A 24,634-nucleotide genomic window follows, 5' to 3' on the forward strand; every position below is an offset into this window, starting at 1 on the left:
CTGAAAGATATGTAGCTTCTGTTACAGTACACCCACAACCCTATGCAAATTCAGCTGGGAGTAAGTTCTCCCACAGTTGGACACAGTGGGACGTACTTCTGAGTTAGCATAAATAAACTAATTTACTTCTGAGTAAGCATGATTAGGAATATATATTAGTGGTTCCCAATCTTACTGGGGTCATATTGTCCCTACAGCCTCTTCTTCCCAGCTCAGCCAGATGCTGTCATCTCGCATGAGATGCTGCGACATGAGGTGCGACATGAGATACTGCTGTCTGAACACAGAAATTCAGATCTTTAGTGCAAATTAGTCAACTGCATTATGTTATCAATTCATTTTGCTTTGTTTTACATAAGCATAACTATGTTCTGTCAACTAGAGCCTAGATGTTCTTGAAGCACATTCCCTCTGATATCAATCATCAAATCATTAATTCAGGCATATTATGATCTTTGCTTTACATCTGTAATGTGGAATTTACCACAAGGTGAAGTGGTAAATGTTAAATTGTAATAGCTTGTCATGACACCCCCCCCCCCTCCAGCCATACTCAAACCCACAGAGGTTAAGTGTCCCTTATCTGGAATACTTGGGACTGGAAGTGTTCCAGATTTCAGATTTTTCTGGATTTTGGAATATTTGGCATAAACATAATGAGATATGGTGATGGGACCCAAGCCTAAGCAAGAAATTTTATTTATGTTTCATATACTGTACACCTTATACACATAGCCTGAAGATAATTTTATAAAATATTAAACAAAATGATAATGGGCAGGAGGTCTGGTCTAGAGGGTAGAGCCTCCGTTAGCCCAAAGATAACATCAGAAGGTCGCCAGTTCGAGGACACTGGCAGCTCCCTGAACGGCTGAGAATGGCGAGACCTTGAAGCAGCTGACAAGCCCAGCTGAGTGATTCCACCTGCTCTTGGTGTGAGCAAGAAGCGTCTTGGCTGCCCTCCATGTGAGAGATGGAGCTGCTTGTCAGCCTGCATGAGAGAACTGGAGACCAGAAATGAGACCAAACCAGGAAGATCCATTCTGAAATGTTGTTGGTTCTTGAAAGAGAGAACCTCTATGATTGTAAAAATCCGCTTGAGGGATTTAGAAACGCCTGCCTATGTAAACCGCCTTGAATAAAGTCAGAGGAGTAATCCGATGACCAGAAAGGCCGTATATAAATACCGAGTTATTATTAGTTATTATTTTATACAATATTAAACATAAACATAATGAGACCTGTGAGAGTTTGGACCTTTCACTGACTGCAGTGCCTGTGTAAAAGCAAGAGCATCCAGGCATGCTTCTCCCCTTTACTAGGTGAGACCATCATAAAAATGGGAGGAGGAAGAGTGGCAGACTGGGCAACAGAGCTTAAGCACACAGCCTCTTCTGTGGGGGCTGAGGAACAGGCAGGCTTCCCCTGGAGGAGCAGCAGCAGCATCCCAAGCCTACTTGTGCAAGCAAAAATTGAGTCAATGGGAATGATGATGGCAGGTGCTGCCATCACTCTGATTCGTTGGGACTTGAAGCTCTTCCAAAGTGGGAGGGGGGGAGGAGGTATTGCCTGAGTCCAGGAAAGCATTTGGTTGCTGTGTGTCACCCAAAGTTTGCTGCTTGCAGGAGCGGAATGGCCCCAGTTAGCCAAGGAATCATGGCTGGTTGCTTCTGCCTCTGCCTTCTCCTCTGCCTGGCCAGTCAACGCCATGCGCACTAAGAACCAGCTTCTTTGATTGGGTAGTGCCCCCGCATGCCTTGCACAGTCATGTTGTTGTTGGTGCTCAAACAAGTTCTGGATCACAGAGTTCTGGATTGTGTGTGTAAGAGAGAGAGAAAAAGTCTGACTGGAACACCTTGAACCATGTTGCTATCAAAAGCCTTCCATATGGTTGTTATGAAGTGAAAAATGCCTTTCTGATCTTTTTTGGAAAAGGAATGGGAAACAAGTGATTTAAACTGCATGGCAAAGCAATTGATGTTTCTCGTCCTAACATGGTGCAAGTTTGACTCCTTTTGGGGGGGATTCGCATTAGTTTGTCTGAGGGTTTGCCAATCTGCAAAGCAAGAGATTTTTGCTATACTCTTGAATTACCTATAGTAGAATCCACTGTTGTTATTTAGCCTGCTTTCTCTTGGTTTTTTCACCCTCCCCCCTTGATTTCAGCTGTAGCCCAGGATCAACTCCAGGTTTCGAGGGGCCCTCAGCAAGCTGCCATCTATGGGTTCTCTCCTACCTGAGTGGATCGGGCTTACTGAAGCATATGGTGAGGGATGAAGATGGAGCAAATATCTCAACTGAGAGAGATGTTTCACTGCATGAAGGCTGTGGGCACAGAAGTGGTCTCCGGGATTGGTAGTGGACAATCTGAGAGCCATGGCCTGAAACCAGCCATGGCTAAATGGAGGATTTTAGCACCACAGTTCTATGTGTGTCTACTCGGACCTAAATCCCACTGTGTTCAATGGGGCTAAATCCAATGAAAGTGTTACAGGATTGCAGCCTAGCTGCACCATGTAGCAGATGGGGGAGAAAGGTAGATAAAAAATCATGGAGAAAAGTCATGGCTGAGATCTCTTTCTTCATCAAAGAATATATAAATGTCAACCGTAATCTCTGGGTTATAATGCGGCAAACCTAATTAGATTTTTTGATCCAATAAATCCATTTGCTTCAGTCCATCACAAGAAAGGTATGTCATTGCCTAAGTGTTTCAGGCTCACACTTCAAAAGTTCACAATGTTATGGGCACAGTACAGGAAATTGTTACAGGCATTAAAATTTGAGGTATATGGATTCTGTTTACAACCAAGAACAGCCGTAACTTGAGCAGTATCTCTTTAGCAAGATGTACAACAGGAACCTTTCTCTGGATGTTTTTAAACCTGTGAGATAATATGAATGCTGCATAGGTGATAAGGTCCCCAGGCAGACAGAATAAGATAATCAAAAAACTATTTTCCTGCCTGGTTCTGAATTTTGACAGGTCATACTTTGACTTGAAGTACTTAGTCTCCTATAGGAGCAGGACAAAGAGATAAAGGGAAAATGAACATATATCTTTGTCAAGTGGAAGAGACAAAACATTCATAAAAGACTCAACTCTTAACAGCCCAATCCTATGGTTTTTCCCACCACAGAATGCAACAATGTCAAAACAGGCTGCACTGCATTCTATGGTGGGAAGGGGAGCTGATTTGGAGGCTTGGGAAAACTATTTTCCTATACCCTCCCAAGCCTCCTGATTGACAGTGGGTCTCCTTGGATCTGTGCCAGCAATTTAGCTGGTGCATGTTTGAGGGAGTGTGTCAGTTGGGGGGTGGCATCCAGCTCAAGTTACCTATGCAGTGCCACTGCATCCTACCTCTGATGCCTCCCACCCTCTCCCATTCCACCTTCCTCTGTCCTGTTAGGCCCCCATTTTAGTTCAATTTGAAAGAAATGTTCTCCTACGGCTTATAGTTGTAGACTGGTAACATGGGGAGTCATCCTCACTGACGTTCTTGGAAAAAGCCCAATCCTATCCAACTTTTCAGCATCAATGCAACCACAACACAGTCCAGAGGTAAGGTAACAAATGTTTCCTTACCTTGAGGAGGCCTATGTGACTACCCTCCCCCACTACTAACACAGTGCATGCCCCATTGGCATGGCTGTATTGGCACTGGAAAGTTGGATAGGATTGGGCTCTTAGATGGTACGTTCATTTTATAACTAGCACGTGCTATGAAAATTGCCCCTTAAAATAGGCTAACCTCATCAGCCTTAAAACCCTTAAATTTTGAGCTCAAGTATGCTATAGTATAATAATCTATCTTTGGTTCTTTTTTGGCTTCTATGGCACCACATTTACAAGCACACTGATTAAGTGGAAGACTATAACAGTAAACACATGAATGAATAGGCAGAAAATTTGGAATAATTGCAGCCATTGTTTAGGTAGGAAAAGATGGATGTTGCATAGTAAGACTCGGGCATTAGCTTCAAGTCACAAGTAAGGGGCCAGGAATCCTCCCTCTCCTCCCTTGCCAACTTGCAATTTTTGGAAAAGATCCCTGTTGCAACTGTTCACTTTCAAATGAAGTTTTGAAGTCAGTACTTTTGAGGCATCTGGTCAAAGAAGTTGTGAAGGACAGCCTACTTTAACAACGGTACTTTAAAAACTTTAGCTTAAAAGAATGCCTCTAATCAATTTCTTGGGTCTTCAGCATGTGAAAAATGGATAGAAGCCCAGATGGAGGGGCGCTTTGTTCAGTGTCTGAACTGGGCATTCTGTTTGGGTTAGGAAGAGCAACTTGTTGACTGCTACCTTTTAAAATTGCATGTGGGTTTTTCTGCAGCTGTAGCAGTCACAATTTGCTATTTAAACACTTCAAAATGTGGATTTTTAGGATTCTAGCAAGATTCCGTGGCTAACATAAAAACCATTTGTACAAAGCCACACATGGAACTGTGTGTGGGTTGTACGTATGGCTTGCAAAAAGAAAAAAAATTCCAATGTAATCTGCTGCTGCTGTCATCTCAGACCCCTGGCTGTCACAGCTTCTGGTGTTCTTGCTTCATGCAGTTGGCTAGGACTGTTTGGACTGATGTTTTGTGAGTTTTAAAATCTGGCAGGCTTTGTCCAATACAAAGATTTTGACATCTTGTGAAATTCTGAACTGACACTGTAGTTTCACAGCAACCTTTATGTCTTTAGATCCACCCTTTATATCTCAAGCTGCCAACAAACATTTAGATATATCTAGGATTACTATATTCCTGTTCCCACGAACTGGGCAGTCTGTCTTCAGTATTATGCAAATCATTTGCTCATTATATAAATCACATGGTGGGTTGGGGAAGGGTTAATTAGACATCATCTCCACTGCTTTTCCCCTTTAAGATTCTGACTGGGTTTGCTAAGACTAGTTATTTTGCCCCAGCTGACATAAGGTGGTGATTGTTGAAGAGAGGAATGTTGGTCAGCTGATTTGGTTGGAGCATAAAAGAGAAGGAAACAAAGGAGAAAGAAACTTCACTGTTAGCTGGCAGGATAATCTTCCTTTAGCATGGGACTTGCAGGTGAAAATGTGTTTCTCTTGTATTATTTTAAACTGCCTTTTTGTAAATTTGGAATGTGGGGGGATTTATTATTGGTAATAAAGTGGAGGACATTTTGTAACCCTTGTCTGTTTGTTTGTTTTTTTTTTCATTTTTATGAAGGAATGTAGCACTCCCCACCCTATCCAGCCCTTCTCTCCTTTCTTTGTGAAAAGGTGTTGAAGGTCAGTAAGCTGGGAGATGGGTCTAGGACCGTCACACCATCCCTTCCCAGTGAATTGCTTTACAACAAGGGAATGGGGCATGGGGCTTGTTGAAATAACACTGTTGCATCAAACATGCATGTATTGTTTTTGGATGCAATCCTGACCCAGGCTATGTCAGCATGTTTGCACCTTCTTAGGATTCAGCTAGGCCAGCCTGCAGAGGCTGGAACAAGCCTTTGTGCAGACGGAGGCACCAAGGCTTGTGTCGGTCCAGCTTCAAGCTACTCCGCGCTCCTCTGTTACTTCAAGAGGTGGTGCAAGTTGGAGGAGACCCATAGGGGAAAGGGCACCTTTCTCAGGGGTAAGGGGAAAAGTTTCCTTTTCCTCTGGCTGAGCCACTTTTGGCTCCTGTCCTGTGCTGAATACAGTGCAAGCCTCCTGGCTTGCCTGGTCCAGGATAGGATTGTGCCCTTAGTATAGCATTTCTGCTTTTTTGCCATAAAATGACTTCAAGACAGTATACAATAATGATGGTGTAGTTGTATCATAAAATGTTAAATCAAAAGAAGTCCACCATTGCAATTCTGTGTATGTTTCCTTAGAAGTAAATTCCATTGAGCTCAGTGGGGCTTACTCTCAAGTAAGTGTGCAGTATGACTTTAGTATAGCTGTTTTTGAACCCCAACCACTACAGTGCAGGGCCTGCTTCCAAGATCTCATGGACCTTTTACAGAGTCAAGCAGTTACTGGGTAGAGCTCATGGAAAAGGCTGGTTTGATTTTTTTTAGAAGCATAGTTATCGACATACTTACAAGTTCTTTGCCACCAATGCAACTGTATACAACAGCAACACAGATCAGTCTTACACATTCCAGACACCAGTTGTATTCCAGACATAACGGAAGAACTAAAAGCGCATAACTCGTCAGTTTGCACATTCAAGCTGCAGTGCTATACACTCTTGTCTGGGAGTAAGTTCCATTGCATTCAATTGGACTTCTCAGTAGATATGTATAGAATTGCCCTGTAAGTCACATGTATAAGCACACATCTCTTATCTTTGCCTATTGCCTTCTTTGTGTCTTTCCTCCCACCTTCACTCTACCATCTTTTGGTTTCTCTATTTGACCTTTGACTTTCTTGCATCTTTTCTCTCTCTCATCTTTACTTGTCTTCTCTATTTTTCCCTCTGTAAGCTTTTACTTTCTCACTTCTGCAACACATAAAATTTAGACAGATTTAGACGTATGATGATATCTGAACTCACAAAGCAGGCTATAGCCACATTGAAGATCGTTCCTTCTTTTTAACTCTCAGATTTAACTAGCAAAATTTCTACAGTTCTTTTCATGTTATTCCATGTGCCTCCCCTTTGCCCCCTGCACAAGCACTTTTCAGTCCTCTCTCATGCCAGGGCTGCATCATTAAAGCATCCTATTCAATTTCTAAATTCTTTCACCTTATTTTGTGCTGGAAAGAGCCTTTGAACCAAGTAGGTTGAGAAAAGGAAAAAGGGAAGGAACCTTGGAGAATAGGACAGCAATGGTGGAAATGAAAAAAAGCGACCTCGGTGTGTATGAAGCTCACAGAAGCAAATTGAAAATCCTCATTACCACCAATTCTGAAACCATAAGGAAGCAGAAAATGAGAATATAAATATAAAAGATCACTACAGTTCATTTTGAAACTCAAGCAAGGAAAGCAAAACATATTCTACACCTATACTAAAGCTAGAAGGAAATACAAAACCAGATTACCAAGCAGGCAACGGAGGGGGACGACGACTGCAAAATAAGAATACCTGTGCTTATTATGCAAAAATTCTCAGCTCTCTGTTTTAATCCCATGTTGTATCATGCTTTTCATTGTTAACTAATGCTGGCAGTTGGAGCCAGCTAATAGACTAAATCGGCACTAGATGGGGTCTAAAATCTGAGTAAAATAGTGACCCTAGATATGTTCTGAGTAAAAATCTGAGTAAAATAGTGACCCTAGATATGTTCTTTCAGAAACCCCTTTCAGTGGACTATTGTATTATTCCCCTGTCTTAATTAATAATGGCTTTTTGAAGGTGAGTATTTTCTAGAAGATTAATGCCTTCATATACCAAGAAAACTGCTTCTTGATAACAAGGGACCAATGGCTCTGACTGCAGGCTTTTCTTTTGTAGTTTATGATATTGTGATGGGGTTGCTTCTGTGGACACAAGCTTCCTAATAGTACTATTTATCACTGTGACAAAGGTTGGGACAGCAGAAAGCTTCAGAAGAAATGAAAGAAAAGAATTTTTATTATTTTTGCTGCTGAGCATGACATTACAGCAGAGTTTGTGTTGTGCAGCAAGTTGCAAGTTGAGGTGAAATTGCTTTAAAGTGCATTCGTATATGTGTTTCCTAAACTATGATAAAGTCATTCACTGGTACTTTGAAACCTATTCCTCATCTAAAGTGAACTGCAATAATGTGCTTTTGTACTTGGGCAAATCAGTAGAGTTGCTCTGACCAACGTTCGTAACCAACTTCAGAATCATGATTTCAAATTCCAGTCAGGAGTCCATTGTGTATGTCTAAGAAGGAGTGTCAAACACAAAACCCGAGGGGTTTTCATATAATATCTATACATATATCTCTGTGGCACATCATTTTATGCAGCACATTAGCATTTAATAGTTCACCACATCTGGGGAGATGATTGAAATGTATACATTTATTTATAAATATAAATTTATATTTGAAGAAAACTTATGAAATAGTTAAAGTAGTGGAGGGAAGTACTAAGAATATCAGTGTCACAGTTATGGGAACCATTGATTTATTGACGTTTAGGTGTCAAGAGCTATATTCACTACAGGCTTCTTAGAGGCTTTAGAAATGTTCTTAATCCAAAAATAGAGCATATTATAAAGAACAAGGGAAACTGAACATGGTAGTAGATCTCATCTTTGCGTGTGCAGAACAAAAGTCATAGGGGTGGCATAGATGAACAGCGTACAGTTAGAAATAGGAATCAGTAAAACTATCTGCTAGAAGTCATTGTTAAATAGACCCATATTTAACTCATTCAATCCTGACTCACTATTAAAGACTGTAAGCACAGAGAAGAGAAGGTTCATCATCAAGAGTAAAAGTGAATTAGATTTTTTTTTGGGGGGGGGGGGGGTCATTTTACATTTTCAGAACATCCCTCACATTGAAAAGGGATGATTCCCTTGACATCAGGCCTCTGGGAAACCCACAAGCAGGACATAAAGGTATGCCCTTCTTCCACCATTGGTTCTCTGCGACTGGTGTTCAAAGCTATATGGCCACTGAATCTAGAAGTATTGAACATCCATCACGACTAGTAGCCATTGACAGATCTTCACACATTTGTCCAAACCCCTTTTAAAGTCATCTAAACTAGTGGCACCACCACATTTTGTGGTAGTGAATTCTACAGAAGAATATACACAGTGTGAAGTACCACCTCATTTGTCCATTCTAAATCTCTTTCCAGTCAGTTTCATTGGATGACCCCTTGAAGCAATGAAGACACAGTCACATTTCTTGGGGTTCAGGAAGGGAGCAAGCCAGGCTAGCTTGCTTCAGGGAGAGAGAGCAAGCCAGCCTCCTTGCCTTCTCTTTTATTAACCTCTATTTCAGCCCAGTACAAAGGTCAGTAGGTAAACAATGTAAGTTCCTCAGGAGATTTTCCATTTTGTTGATTCAGCTTGTTTACCCAGTCTACTCCCTGACTCAGACATCACCTCAGAGTGTGCTCCAAGGGTGGGGTTGAGTGTGCTCACTAGGCCTGTCATGTAAGCAAAAGGGTAAGGTCCGGTATTCCCCTGATTATTTCCTTCAACCCCTGGCTCTAGCGTTGTGAGAGAGGAAGAAAAACTACTGTGTTTATTCTCTGCACACCATACATAATTGTTTAACCTTCAATTATGCCCCCCCCCAACTAAAAAGCTCCAAACATTGTAGCCTTTCCTCATAAGGGAGGTGTACATGTCCCTTGATAATTTTGATTGCTTTCTTTTGCACCTTTTCTAGCTCTCCTAAGATCTTGAAATGTGGCAACCAGAACTATTCATAGTAGTTGAAATGTGTCTGCACTATAGTTCTGTAGAGGCCATGATTTATGAGCAATCTTATTCTTGTTTGTTTTTATAATGACTTCTGGCATGGAATGTGCTATCTTCAGTGTTGGCACACACTGGGCCAACCATGTTCATTGAACTATTCATCCTTACCCCAAGATCTCTTTCCTGGTATGTCACCAACAGCTCAGACCTGTTGTTGTATATGTGAATTTGGGATTTTTTTTGTCCCACTGTGCATCATGTACACTTATTGACTTTGAACCCCATTTTGATTGCCTATGAGTGACTGAGTCTAGAACTGGTTTCTCTGGGAAAGGATGCAGTTGGGGTATAAGACAGACTCGTTGTTGTTCACAGAGTGTATATTTTGTAGAGACTGATTTTGGCAAGAACGTTTTTAAGTAGCATAACCTTTTCTAATCTTTTCCAGCCTTCGGCAAAAGAAAGCAAGCCTTCCCCAGAGACATTGGATTGGACCAGCAAATTTAGTGAAATGCAAGCCATGCCCTGCAATGCATGCCAGCCCTGTTTGTGGTTCTGATGGACACACTTACACAAGCAAGGTAACTGCGCATAATAGTGAAAACCTTCTGTGTGCTAATTTAAACCTGGATGTTTGGTCATATTCCAACCCAGGCCATTTGATGATTTTCTTTAATGAAGGATTGTTAGCAAGAACTGTTACCCAGTGCTGCTCCAATAAGTGGTGTTGTGGGGTGAAAGTGTCAGGAAGTTGAGCATTGTCACAGGCTATCTTTGCTTGTTACTATGGACCGTCAAATTGGAGAAGTGAAAGGGGTTGATATTTTGAAGCAGATTTGGGGGGTTGTAGAACTACTGGATTTGACTGTGCTCCTGCACAATGGAAATAAAGTTGATCTTCTATTTAGAGCATGCAGAGAAAGCAGTAACAATTGATTGAAGGCACCTGTTACATGAATCTGTGGGTTTATGTTGCTCTATATTTTCTTTTCTTTATGATGTAGCATAACACATTAAAATGAACGATGCTGCACTGCATTTATATCATTCATTGCTTGGTTGTTAGCGAGTAAAAGCTTTGGTGAGAGGTGTAACGTTTGACTTTGTGAAAATGTAATTCAGAAATAGTACTGCTATGTAGATGTTTTGAGGTTCCATAGGTTGTATACCAAAGACACAGCTAAGATTCTAAAGGCCCAATCCTAATAAGCGTTCTGGAGGTGTAAACAGCTTTACAGCTGTTGCAAATGCTACAGTGCTAGTGATTGCAGCCTGGCTAAACCTGCAAGCAGTGAATGGCCTGGTTCGTGTGATGATGGGAGTGAACACCCACTGCTGGTAAATTCATGCAGGGTCAGGAGGGAGGCGGGAAGGGGGTAGAACAGGGCAGGGGTGCGCTGAACAGGGAGGCAATGGGGCAGGGTGGAAGGCAGATCAGGCCCAGGAAGGGGGTGGGTTTGGTGGCATCAGTGCCCTCCAAATCCTAATCCCCTTCCCTGCTCTGCCTTCATGGGTCAGTGTCATGAATATGTACAGTTTAGGCCTAGTAGCATGTAGGGCCTGAACCAAAGTAAACCAGTAACAGAGAAGTGGCTTGCAGTTCCTAGCTGCAAGGATGTCAGTAACAACAGCCAACGGAATTAACAACTCAATGGAAGGTGATAATGTAGTAGCTACACAGCCTTTCAAGGATGGAATGCAGCTGTGGACCTCCAGTGGGGAGGGGAGAACTAAGAGGGCTAGCATCCAGCCCCACTTCCATGAGAAGTATAAGAACAAAGCCCAAGGGGTGTGTCGCGTCGTCTGTTTGGTGGGAAAAGGTTGTGGGTGCAACATCCTGCAGAGAGCCAGGGCCACCAGGGCCATGTGGCCTCTTAGGTAACCTGGCTGAAAGATCTACAAAGGGAAGATGACCCAGGTGAGAGTTAGGGAATAATGGAGATAGCCAGTTAGCTTTGTTATTTTAATGCTGATATGTTTCCTAGAAGTTTTGTTGTTGGCAACCTTCAGTCCCGAAAGACTATGGCATCGCGCTTTGAATGGTGGTTCTGCAACAGCGTCTAGTGTGGCTGAAAAGGCTACCTAGAAGTTTTATGCCTCTAGCATTTGCTGCCGTTTGTATCTTTATGTAACCTTATGTACTTAATAAAGTAAGAATCCTTTTACTAAGTTGTTTCATTGTCTGTTGGGAACAAAGGTTCAGAATCCTGCCTAGCCGTTCAGCAAGCTACCAAATACTCATTGAGGACTAGTAACTTGAGGACTGAGGCTTTAATTAAAGAAAGTGCTCAGTGCCTGCAAGGGATAGAATTAAGCCTAGAGGGTCTCAGCGTCCCTGGACTGAGACACTGGCACATACAGGGTGGTGGCAATACTACCGAACAGGGGTCCTTGAGGGCTCTAGGGTTCAAGAACCAAGAACTCTGAGCACCCCAAAACCTTGGGAGTGTATGACGTCTACGACAGTCAGCATAAACTTGTGCCAGCTATAGACTAGCACAGGTCTGATTTGATCTATGGCAGCTGTTGGGACTTATCCTGGGGAAAGGGAACAAATGTTGTCTTACCCCAAGGAGGCCTCAACATGCTGAAACTCTCCCACGGGATAGAGCAGAAATCATGTTGGTGCCACTACATCACCATGCAGGGAGTTACGTAGGATTGAGCTGTAAGGCCAGGTAATCCCATAGATATAGATATTAAATGTCTAGATTATTACTGCCTTAGGTGTTGACTCAGTAAAAGGCAACCATCTCCTAAATCATGTCTAATTCAGGCATTGACATCTCATTTTATAAGTGGTTAAAATGTCTGTACTTTGTTCTTTATTGTGTCTTGTGTTGGATTACTTATGTATTCATGCATGCATTCCTTTAAATGTGTGACTTGCCCTGTTCACAAGGACTTCGGTTGGATAGGAACAGTTGTATTAGCAAACCTGGCTGCATAAAAATACAGATGAAAAGATAAAATGTATCAGTACAGTCAATTTAAATTGCCCAGATGCTTTTCTTATCTTGCCTTTGGCTACCAGAACTTGCCCCTAAAGGAAATCTGTACATTGTTTCCCAAACATACTAAAGTTCACACATTGGGAAGCTTCAGAAGAATGAGTTGCTCCATAGGTGGACAAGAAGCACGGCTCAGTGACAGAACGCACCCTTTGCATGTAGAAGGCCCAAGATTCACGCTCTGGCATGTCCATTTGGAAGGATCTCTGGCAGCAGTTGCTAGGAAAGGCCTTCATTTAGGTTCCTAGGAAGACGCTACCGGTCAGAGGAAACAATATTGGGCTCAATAGACCAATACCCTGACCCAAGTCAGTTTTAGATACACTGTTTACCTTTTTGTCTTGCTTCTCTAGGCCTAGTAGAAAATGGGTTGCTTGCGTGCATCTCTTCTTGACCATTTAGAATAAGCTCAAATAAAACACATTGGGATTGATCAGCTCAGTGGTTCCCAAATTGGTGGGTCACGACCCACCAGGGGAACCAAATGAAGGGCATTCCCCTTTGAGGGACGTGGCCACAGAATAACTGCAGCGACAGCACAGCAGTGATTGTGCTGCTGCCACGAAGAAGGTACTTTCTAAACATACCTGGGGGTAGCGCTGGCCATCCACAGGGTGTGGGGGCTTGCAGCCCCATCTGCAGGCCTCCCCACTGCTCAGAAAGTCTCTTATCTCCTAATGCGACCCACTTCCAGGTTTGTGATCACAAATAAGAGTCTTTCTGAGCAGCGGGGGACCCACAGAGGGAGCTGTAAGCCCCCTGCACCCTCCAGAGGCACTACCCCCCCCGGTACGTTGAAAAGTCCCTTCTTCGTGGCAACAGTGCAATCACTGCGGTGCCACCATCTCCGCAAAGACTTACAAGCTTCCCAACTCCCCTGTAGGAGTTTGAGAACCACTGGACTAGATAAATCCATAATGAATGCCTTTTATTGTATATTTGGTCAATCTGTTTCCTGTTGCACAGGTGTTTCCTGTGTGACTCTGTCTGAGCCGCTGAACTTTTGGAAGCCTCTTTGGTTTCTTTTTTCTGTATCCTTATTTTCAATTACTTTTTGAGTCAGAATCATTGATGGTGTGAGTTCACCAACTTTCTCTGGTTCAGTTTTGAGCCTTCACAACTTTTATTGTGGGAATAATAATACAACCATTGAGAAGGGGGATAAAAAAGATAATGCCAACCAATATGAACAAATTTTCACTCACTACACCCAAACATTCAGCAGTTTTTAAATGGAAGAAAAAAGAGATAGGTCCTTACAAGGAAAGGAGGTGCATTATGGTACAGAAAGTTGGATGAAAGGATATAGGGAAATCAGGAAAATGTACCCAAGGGAAACAGATATAGAAGACTTGGGGGTTCCATGGTAGCAAGGAAAAGGATGAAAGGTTGAAGCTCAGGGAAGGGAGAAAAAGTGGGAAGCTGCCAAAGATTGTAGCTGTGGCATGGGACCATGGATTGCATCTGCATTCTCTGGAGCCTGAACCTGGCACGGAGTGAGCTCCTTAACAGGCTGTAAAACACTTCATTCCTTTGAAGCACAGGGTTTGGGAGGGAGGCAAGAAGGGCCTGCATATTCTTAACCAGTGTCTCAAGCAACTGAGAAGGAGAACCAAGTGGCAACAGAGATCCTCCTTGTTATTGGAGCCCTTGATGGATTGGATGAGGGAAGCTGTGTGCTGGAGTTTGGGGCTGATCTGTAAGCCTCCACCTGATATGGTAAATGATAGAACAAGGCATTGTGGATTCTAAAACATACTCATAACACTCACGCTTAACCAAAGGAGGGAGGGATAGAAATACTAAGTGTGCCATCAGTTCAACTACACACAAGGCACAGAAGATGGGGGTTTTGAAAGCCAATGATCAGGGTGCCAAAAATTGCCTGCTGAGCTGGCTTGTATAGTTGCAGGGATCATGAAACTAGTTTGCCAAGAGATCTCCTGTCTTGGTTACTGGCTGGTGCTGTGGTTCTTGGGTAAAGGAGGGAATGGGGTGCTGAATGCAGCAGAAGCAGCAGGTACCTGAGTGGCTGCAGCACATTAGCACAGAGCAATAAAAAGAACCAGGGGTGGATCCAGAGTTTGTGTTGGGGGGGGGGGGGCATGAGCACTAGTTTAACTCCAGAGCCCAGGTCAACCAAGCAAATAGACCTGGGCTCCTGTCTGGATTTTCCTTCTCTCAGATGAGCTGCCTTCCCAGGCTGATGAGCCTCATCTACCCGGTGGCTGTTTAGTCGCCTCTTACGACAAGTACAGCCAAAATGGTGCTGTGGAGGGAGAGGATTGCAGAGGGAGGAGCAAATTGTGGGATATGGAGGAGTGAGGTTGAGGGCTGGATTGTGGTGAATAGAGAAAGCAGAGGAAGGAGAGGATTGTGGGTATGGAGGAGTGAGGGGGAAGGCTGGATTGTTGTTAGAGTGGTTATTACGACTGCCACAAGGCAGATACTGCCAGCGGAGTGCACGTTCCACTGGTGGCTGGCCCGCATAGGGTCTTCAATCATGTTGCCCCTCAGGCACCTTCTTTCTAGACTGAATAACCCCAAATGCTATAAGCCTTCCTTATAAATTAATTTTATTTCCCCTATAAGGGAAAAAATACAAGGTATTCCCTGTAAGGGGGGGAAAAATTGGGCACATTTTCCAAAACACAGGTGGGATAGAGCTGTTTACTTTGCTCCAATAATTGTATTATATTCCTTCCCTTATGCCAAACAAAATCTGGTCTCTGTTGCTGTCATTGTAGTTAGGCATATAACTCTTACCTTCTTCCCCCCCCCCCTTTCAGTTGCACATTTGTAGCAGGTTCCCTTGAAAAGCTATTCCTGGTAATGAATAGCAATCTCTCCATGGTTGTGTCATCCCTTGTACCAAACACAGAATGCACTTGACCTTTTTATGCAGTGAGAAAGTGGTTCACTGTGACAGGGCTGCTTTACTGTACTAGCACTTTTCGGAAAATGATGTACGCAAACTGTCTGGTTCTAGTTCATTATTTTTTTAAACAGCAACCTGTCGAATAATAAGTCGCAAACTTTTAAATACATATCAGAATACATTTTTCTTCCCCTTCTCAACCACCCACAAAAAAAGAAGCAATCTCTGCAGTCATGAAACTTGGGAGAGGGAGAACCATGGGAGGTGTAACAGGTATGAGACAAGATGGATAGCTGTGGTAAACCATATCAAAATAACATACTCTAGCATTAGAACCATAATAGAATATGAAAGCTGATCAAATGTATACAAACTAACGTGTATGCACAGAGGCACACAATTCCATTCATCATGATGACTATCCCACCCTACCTTGTATTTCATGATGTCCCTTCCTCATCATAACGTATGGAGTTGGGGACAGACAGGGTATTATCTCAGCTTTTGTCCTGCACTTCTGAGGCACTCCATGTGTCTTCAAAATGTAACGTAACATGAACAAGTTCCAGTCTTGTTCTGGAGCTGGAGCATGGGTAGAGGTTAACTGTAAGTCAACTGTGATTGTCCTAGCCTGAGAGGAGAGCTGGGACTCTTTTGTTGGCCCAATCCTGTATCACTCTCTGTGCAGGGATGCAGCCGCCCTTGCATGGCTTCTGCTTCATCCCACATGGGAGTTTTAGCTGCTGGAGGTCTACTCAGGGTAAGGGGACATTTGTCCCCCACAACAGCTATGTGTCAACTCAGACCTACACCCAGGAAGGCATATCCTTCCTGCTGATCCCTGCCCCCCCTCCCCCGGTCTCCATCAATCCACCGGCTTGCATGAGAAAGCCAGAGTGCACTTTACAGCTGTTTTGCAGCAACTGGAGTTGATGGAAAGCACATTCCACCTGTAACGTGGCCCATTGGGATTGGGATGCCCATCACACTGGGTTTCTGAAGCTTCCCAAGCACCTCAGAAGCACAGCACAAGGTCAGAAAGATGAATGAGATTCTTCCATGTTCCACTGCATTGAGATATACGTATTTATGGTCCAATCCTTTGAACCTTTTATGACTATGGGACTAGCATCCTGCTGGTGTAAAATTGGGTCATTGCTGGGCCATTTGGGGCATGATGTGTATGTGGAACCTCCTGATTTTAGAAATGGGTTATGTCAGAATGCCAGATGCAAGGGAGGGCACCAGGATGAGGTCTCTTGTTATCTGGTGTGCTCCCTGGGGCATTTGGTGGGCCGCTGTGAGATACAGGAAGCTGGACTAGATGGGCCTATGGCCTGATCCAGTGGGGCTGTTCTTATGTTCTTATGCTGCTGCAGACCCCAGATGTTGCCAAGGCAGGAAGGCTGTGCATGGAGGGCAGTTGTCATAACTGGGCAGGAAGGGGAAGGACCTGGGGGTGTGTTGAAGGGGGCAGAAGGGGTGAATCCAGTGGCATGGACTTTTGCCAGATTGTACCTTTTTGCCTAGCTATCAAGGCTAACCAAAATCTGTGATTGTGTCTACATTCACTTGCTTACGGCATAGTTTTTGAGTTTTCGAGGTACATAATTTCTTGTGGAAACTGAAGCACTCTGCGGAAGCCATCTTCTCCCGCTTAATGTTTGAAAACAACCATGTTCCCAATTAGCAAATGGTACATCAGAGCCATTCTCTAAGGAGACATGTAAAGTTGACAAGTGTATTGTGGGATGATTTTTCTGTAATATTACTCAAGTGGTTCCTAATACCGCCTGCTTTTATGGTCTTGGCATTTATTTCGTCGGTTTGACTTCACACAAGGTTTCATTTCCCATGCAGTTTAAATTGTTTCAAACAACTGCTGTGAAACTAAAGGTCAAGATTTAATGTCCTAGCAAATAAAATGTTGATGATTGTAAGTAATTACCAGGTAATTCTTGCGTCTACCCAAAATTTCAGCAAATGTTCTGAGCCTCAGTGAGCAAAGACCTTAATGAGCTTGACAGAATTCAGAGCAGCAGAAGTGGCATTTATGGATTATCGCTGTTTTGAATTCTAACAGGAGAGGCAGAGATGATACATCTGACATGGAGATAATACTGTGGTATCATAAATATAGCTTTCCTGTGAAATCTGGAGTGTACAAAATTAGTTGCCCTACAGAGGCCAGCCTTATCAGAACTCCAAGGAATTTGTATCTCCATCTTAGAAAATGAACCCTAACACAGAATCTTGTAGCATTTGTAGAATTACCATAGATACAAGATTTCCATCTTTCATTTGATTTGTTTTAAAAAGCACTCATTTCCAGTGAGTATGGTTATGAACTAATAAATGGAGATAAATTTATGATCAATTTCTTCTGCTTGAATGTCAAGGCTTCTGCTCTCAGCACAGTTTCTAGCAGTTCCAAGTCTGCTTATTCCTGAGCCATATTCCTGCCTATACAATTTCCTTGGTATACCATATTTTCTGACCCTCATTCCCCCTTTCCCAACAAAAGTATTGGAATAAAACCTCCAAATTCCACAAAAGGTAAAAAAAAAAAAAATGGTCCCTGTTCTGTCATGTTGCTACTGTTGCATGCACATATTGGTTCTTTCCCTTTGTACATTGACTCCCTGTATAGAGGGACTTTCCTCGTCCTATAAACCAGAGAATTTTCCATATATACAGTAGTGGAGTCCCTGTGCTTTTGCAAAGCATTTCTCATCACAAAAAAGCACAGGAAGCCTCTATGTAGCTCATGCTAAGAACCTTGTGCTGAGTTCATGTGCACACCAGCTTAGTCTGTGTAGTTTCTAGTTTAATTATTTTGGGCTTTCCGGAGGCAGCTTTATTTTGTAAAAATCATTTGAAGTCAAGAGGATCGTTTGCACCTGGGACAGTTCTTAGAAATGGATTCCCTGATAGCTCCTAGGAAAGTGGCTGGCTCTTTCTCTCTCTCTGGGTGTGTGTGTGTGTTTCCTATGTTTAAAATGTGAATAATTGCTCTAAGTAACATGACTGTAAAACAAGGGGCTGCTTCAGAGGATACCTGTCCATCTCCAGTGCATGAGAGAGATGTGCTGGTATGCATTTCTCTCCCTCACTCAGTGCACTGACCCTTATTTGTGCCAAGGAGCAGTTGGTCTGAACTGTCCCTCTATCCATAGTTCAAATACAGCATGTCGAGAATCAGATGTAGAGGATGACATGTGCGTACGACTAGCTGGTAGCATACCAACTGGAAGGGCAGACATGCACCCCCTACTCTTATTCCCCACACATTGAGGATGAACTGGTTTGAACATTGTCTGAACTGTGACAAGGTAATTCAGAAACAAATAGAACTGCACCAATCTGTTTGAGAATTGTTAGAGAACTAAATGGAGAGTATCCAAAGGTGCTATAGAAGATTTAATTGTACAATGTTTTTGGGAACTTGCTGCTCTTTTTCAAGGGCATTTTTCTTTTCCTACTCTTACCAGAAAACCGGTTGTCTTTCTCCACTGACTTTCTCTTTCTTCTAAATAAGTCAAACCAGATGATTATTAGAAAGTTAGTTTAGTTATTAACATTTTAGTTATTTGATTAAATACTGTTAATAATAATAATAATAATAATAATAATAAATAAGTGCTACATAGACAATAACAGTAGCCATCATTGCTCAACAGAACTTTTTTTGCTGAAAACAAAATGCCTTTACGGTTGCATCACAGGAAATAAAAATTTGAGAGACCAAAACTCAATGGTAGACTACACTTGCTGGAAGACTCAGGTTCAACTGTTGATGCCGTTGCCAGTTCTAGTTGAAAGAATTGGAGGTAGCTGAAATGGGAGAGAATCTGCCTGAGACCCTAGACCAGAGATTTTCAACCTGTACCAATCTCATGGCACACTGACAAGGTATTAAAATTGTCAAGGCACACCATCAGTTTTTTTGACAATGGGCAAGGCACACCATGCTGCCAGTGGGGGCTCACATCCCATATTGGCCCTACTAATGAATGACCCTCCCCCAAACTCCCACAGCACACCTAAGAACATAAGAACATAAGAACAGCCCCACTGGATCAGGCCATAGGCCCATCTAGTCCAGCTTCCTGTATCTCACAGCGGCCCACCAAATGCCCCAGGGAGCACACCAGATAACAAGAGACCTCATCCTGGTGCTCTCCCCTACATCTGGCATTCTGACTTAACCCATCCCTAAAATCAGGAGGTTGCGCATACGCATCATCGCTTGTACCCCATAATGGATTTTTCCTCCAGAAACTCGTCCAATCCCCTTTTAAAGGCGTCTAGGCTAGACGCCAGCACCACATCCTGTGGCAAGGAGTTCCACAGACCGACCACGCGCTGAGTAAAGAAATATTTTCTTTTGTCTGTCCTAACCCGCCCAACACTCAATTTTAGTGGATGTCCCCTGGTTCTGGTATTATGTGAGAGTGTAAAGAGCATCTCCCTATCCACTCTGTCCATCCCCTGCATAATTTTGTATGTCTCAATCATGTCCCCCCTCAAGCGTCTCTTTTCCAGGCTGAAGAGGCCCAAACGCCATAGCCTTTCCTCATAAGGAAGGTGCCCCAGCCCCGTAATCATCTTAGTCGCTCTCTTTTGCACCTTTTCCATTTCCACTATGTCTTTTTTGAGATGCGGCAACCAGAACTGGACACAATACTCCAGGTGTGGCCTTACCATAGATTTGTACAACAGCATTAGAATATTAGCTGTTTTGTTCTCAATACCCTTCCTAATGATCCCAAGCATAGAATTGGCCTTCTTCACTGCCGCCGCACATTGGGTCGACACTTTCATCGACCTGTCCACCACCACCCCAAGATCTCTCTCCTGATCTGTCACAGACAGCTCAGAACCCATCAGCCTATATCTAAAGTTTTGATTTTTTGCCCCAATGTGCATGACTTTACACTTACTGACATTGAAGCGCATCTGCCATTTTGCTGCCCATTCTGCCAGTCTGGAGAGATCCTTCTGGAGCTCCTCACAATCACTTCTGGTCTTCACCACTCGGAAAAGTTTGGTGTCGTCTGCAAACTTAGCCACTTCACTGCTCAACCCTGTCTCCAGGTCATTTATGAAGAGGTTGAAAAGCACCGGTCCCAGGACAGATCCTTGGGGCACACCGCTTTTCACCTCTCTCCATTGTGAAAATTACCCATTGACACCCACTCTCTGCTTCCTGGCCTCCAACCAGTTCTCAATCCACGAGAGGACCTGTCTTCTAATTCCCTGATTGTAGAGTTTTTTCAGTAGTCTTTGGTGAGGGACCGTGTCAAACGCCTTCTGAAAGTCCAGATATATAATGTCCACGGGTTCTCCCGCATCCACATGCCTGTTGACCTTTTCAAAGAATTCTATAAGGTTCGTGAGGCAAGACTTACCCTTACAGAATCCATGCTGACTCTCCCTCAGCAAGGCCTGTTCATCTATGTGTTTTGAGATCCTATCTTTGATGAGGCATTCCACCATCTTACCCGGTACGGATGTTAGGCTGACCGGCCTATAGTTACCCGGGTCCCCCCTCTTTCCCTTTTTAAAAATAGGCGTGACATTTGCTATCCTCCAATCTTCTGGCACCGTGGCCGTTTTGAGGGACAAGTTGCATACCTTAGTCAAGAGATCTGCAACTTCATTCTTCAATTCCTTAATAACCCTTGGGTGTATGCCATCAGGGCCCGGTGACTTATTGATCTTTAATTTATCAATGAGGTCTGAAACATTTTCTCTTTTAACCTCTATCTGACTTAACTCCTCGGTTAGGAGGGGCCATTCGGGCAGCGGTATCTGCCCGAGGTCTTCTGCCGTGAAGACAGATGCAAAGAACTCATTTAATTTCTCTGCCATCTCTAAGTCTCCTTTTATCTCCCCTTTCCCTCCCTCACCATCCAGAGGGCCAACCGCTTCTCTGGCGGGTTTCCTGCTTCTAACATATTTGAAGAAGCTTTTATTATTCCCCTTAATGTTGCTGGCCATGCATTCCTCATAGTCTCGCTTGGCCTCCACTATCACCTTCTTACATTTCTTTTGCCACAGTTTATGTTCCTTTTTATTCTCCTCATTAGGGCAAGACTTCCATTTACGGAAGGAAGCTTCCTTGCCCTTCACAACCTCTCTAACTGGGCTGCAGACCATTCGCAGCACACCATTGTACCATGGCACAGTGGTTGAAAATGGCTGCCCTAGAGAACCTCTGCCAGCTTAAAAGTACATAAGAACATACGAACAGCCCCACTGGATCAGGCCATAGGCCCATCTAGTCCAGCTTCCTGTATCTCACAGTGGCCCACCAAATGCCCCAGGGAGCACACCAGATAGACTAGACAGACTGATGATCTGATCTATTATAAAGCAGCTTAGGTAGTTTTGAAAATGTAATTTCTTTTCTTTTCTTCACATTTCTTCACAATGTGTGGTAAATTGTGAGGACTCACATTATATAAAAATGTGAACTCACATTGTAAGAATTCACATTGTAAATCACTTGTATCAAGTGCCAAACATCAACATTATATCCATGTGAAAACTTACTTATCAGGATAGAAGTTTCTTTTCTAACTTATTTTTATTTATTTATTTTTGTATATCTTTGACAAAGGGGTTTTGTGTGAAGCAGCCTTTTGTGTGAATGCAGAGGTGGGCAGACTGAACAGAGGCAGAAATTCCAGCAGTTGCATTGGCTCTTGTAGTTCACCCTAAGCATATTTACCTGGACATAGAATTTAATGGAATTTCCCTCCTGAGAAGACATAGACCAGAGGTGTCAAATTTGTTTCATAGCATGGACCATATAGCATTTGTGGCACCTGCTAAGGGCCAGAAGTGACATCATTAAGCAGGAAGTGATCAAAATAAGCACATTTTTCTCAGGAACAGAATAGCTGAAATGACAGAAGAGAAAAATATGCAAATCTTGATCATACTTTGGGGAGTTCAGTGGGAGAGCTTAATTATCATACAAGCTGCCCTTTTATGCAGTGCTGCCTCAGTTCAGCAGCTGAGGATAGTGCTCGGATAACCCAGTTATCACAGGGGCTGGATAAAGACCTTATGTTTGACCCCTCCCCCGACATAAACCATATGTGCCCATATATAAGCAGAGACACAAACATTATCACATCATCAAATAACTTAAGCAAATCAGAAATAGCTGTTCACTATTCCCACTAGCAGAGTGGAATGTCCTAGGGTCAACACCCAGGCAGCAGTATGATAGTTCAGCTGGTACAAGGGATAACTGAGAGCATGTAAGGGAGAGTGGAGTCAAACCACACTCCAGCAGCATGAAACTAAGGTGGGACTGCCAGTTAAAATTTTTGAGATTGGTAATATCTGGAATCAAGTAAATATTTGAGGTTTGCTGGCACAATTTTACTTTCTCCTTTGGTAAGTAGTTCAGGTCAGGACAGGACTGACTTTACAGGGTGAGGTTGCTTTGGAAGAAAAAGGAAACAAAGAGTGAAAGATGTAGATATTAAGTGCATTGGAAGTGGTTTGAACGTATGTTCTGTTCCCCATAAGTGAATGCCCTGGAATGTCTTATTATAAATGTGTTCAATAGAATTTCACCACACTTTGGATTTTACATCTGTCTTCATTCTCATGCAGTCTTTGCAACAATCTCTTTATGTACAAATGCAATATTAAAGGATGCAGATAGTGCATAGCTTTTAGCCATTTCAGGGTAATGCTGTGCCTTGTAGGCTGCTGTCATGCTTCAAGGGAGAATGAAATTGTTCAGTCTTTTAAAACAGAATGCCAGTGCATTACATGGTAGAGATCAACACCACTATCAAATAGATATCGGTTTCCCTGTTGTTTTGGCTGTTGTCAACAGGGTAACCCTTTGTAATGAACACCAATATCAAAATTATATCCCAGAAACAATGTTTCTGTTTCCACTGTGCTCCCTCTAGCCACCACAATGACCCTTTCCAGTTTTCACAAGGCTAGTAAATCTCACCAGCTTCAAGCCTTCTGCAAATTGGTTAGCCATATTTGTGAATGTTTGTGTTCTGCTTTGCTTTGGTGAACACTTACCTGCATAACTATAGCTAATTAAATGGGACGGTCATGATGATCATTTCCCAACATATAGTAATTGGTCATTTTCTGGTAATGATTGATGATTGAATTCGTACCTTTTTTTTTTTGTTGTAGTTGTTGCAGATTACCACAAAAAAACCAACATTTTGGCTTGTTTTGCATTTGCTATGCACTTACTGGCAGGCAGGCATTGGCATTTGCTAATCAGATATTGGATGCTTTCTGCCATAAAGAATTAAAGCATATTTTTAAAAAAATGACTCAGGGTCTAATCCTATCTGACTTTCCAGTGGCATTGCAACCCCAAGATAAGGGAACAAACATTATCTTACATTGAGGAGGCCTCCATGACTGCCCCCCCTCCCCATGGCAGGATGCTGATCACACCCCCTTGGCACTGCTGCATCAGGAAGACTGACGAGGATTGGGCCCTCAGGCTCTGAAACAAAAAAAGGAACTTTGTTATGTGCAATAATTATTGTTTGCATTTTCATCATATTGTGTAAAATTCTGTAAAAATCTAGCATAAATGATAATTTACAAGTAAATTATTTATTGGTAATCAAAGTAAATAATTTATATGTAACCGAAGTTTGAAATTTTAATATGTTACTTACAATAATAGCAGCAATAACTGTAGCACATCCTTAGACGACTAGACAGAGAGACACATGGGTGAAAAAATATAGAGGATCTGCAGTTAATGGAAACAAGTCTATTAGTGGTAATGGAAATAGAAAGGAGTTACTGGCTCAATATACCATTTGCCTGGCACAGCAGGAGAGCCAGGCAAAGAGAATTTAGCATATATTCATGCTGTGCATTGTACAATCCCATGATGCATGAGTAGCCAGTGCACTAAATTTAAATGGAGAACTAAATGAGAGACTGCAGACTATTCCAGGATCATCTCCATTTCCTGGTTTTTTGTTTGTGACATTAGTGGATGTGCACCAGGTACATATATATACCAGAAGCAGTGAGCAGCTTTCTCTACCTGATGGAGGACTCTAAACACCCGCCACCCCAGGTAAGATCATGCAGGAGGGTCAGATGGAAGCAGCGGTGGGCAGAATGAGGCAGTGATAGGGCAAGGAGGAGTGGATCATGACCAAGAAGGGTGTGGGTTCAGCAGCAGAGTGTCCACAGAATCCAAGCCCCCATCTGGGGTCCATCCAGCTTTGTGGGTCCATGTGGACTTGCACCAGCAGTATTGCTGGTCTGAGTAGACCAGGGGTGTCCAAACCTTTTGGCAGGAGAGCCACATCATCTCTCTGACACTGTGTCAGGGGCAAAAAAAATAATTAACTTGCATTTCAAATTTGAATAAATTTACATTAATGAATATATTAGAGAT

The 24,634-nt window shown here is 42.9% G+C and overlaps 1 protein-coding gene across 1 annotated transcript in view; it reads left to right on the top strand.

Annotated features, from left to right (window-relative positions):
• Nucleotides 1-24,634, top strand: part of SPOCK1 (SPARC (osteonectin), cwcv and kazal like domains proteoglycan 1) — a 541,227-nt gene that overhangs the window by 361,328 nt on the left and 155,265 nt on the right. Inside the window, exon 5 of the mRNA XM_066615980.1 lies at nt 9,764-9,896. Within this exon, the coding sequence (XP_066472077.1) occupies nt 9,764-9,896 (133 nt within the window). The remainder of the gene's footprint in view (nt 1-9,763; nt 9,897-24,634) is intronic.

The sequence above is a fragment of the Tiliqua scincoides genome, chromosome 2, assembly GCF_035046505.1.
Source record: "Tiliqua scincoides isolate rTilSci1 chromosome 2, rTilSci1.hap2, whole genome shotgun sequence".
NCBI lineage: Eukaryota > Metazoa > Chordata > Lepidosauria > Squamata > Scincidae > Tiliqua > Tiliqua scincoides.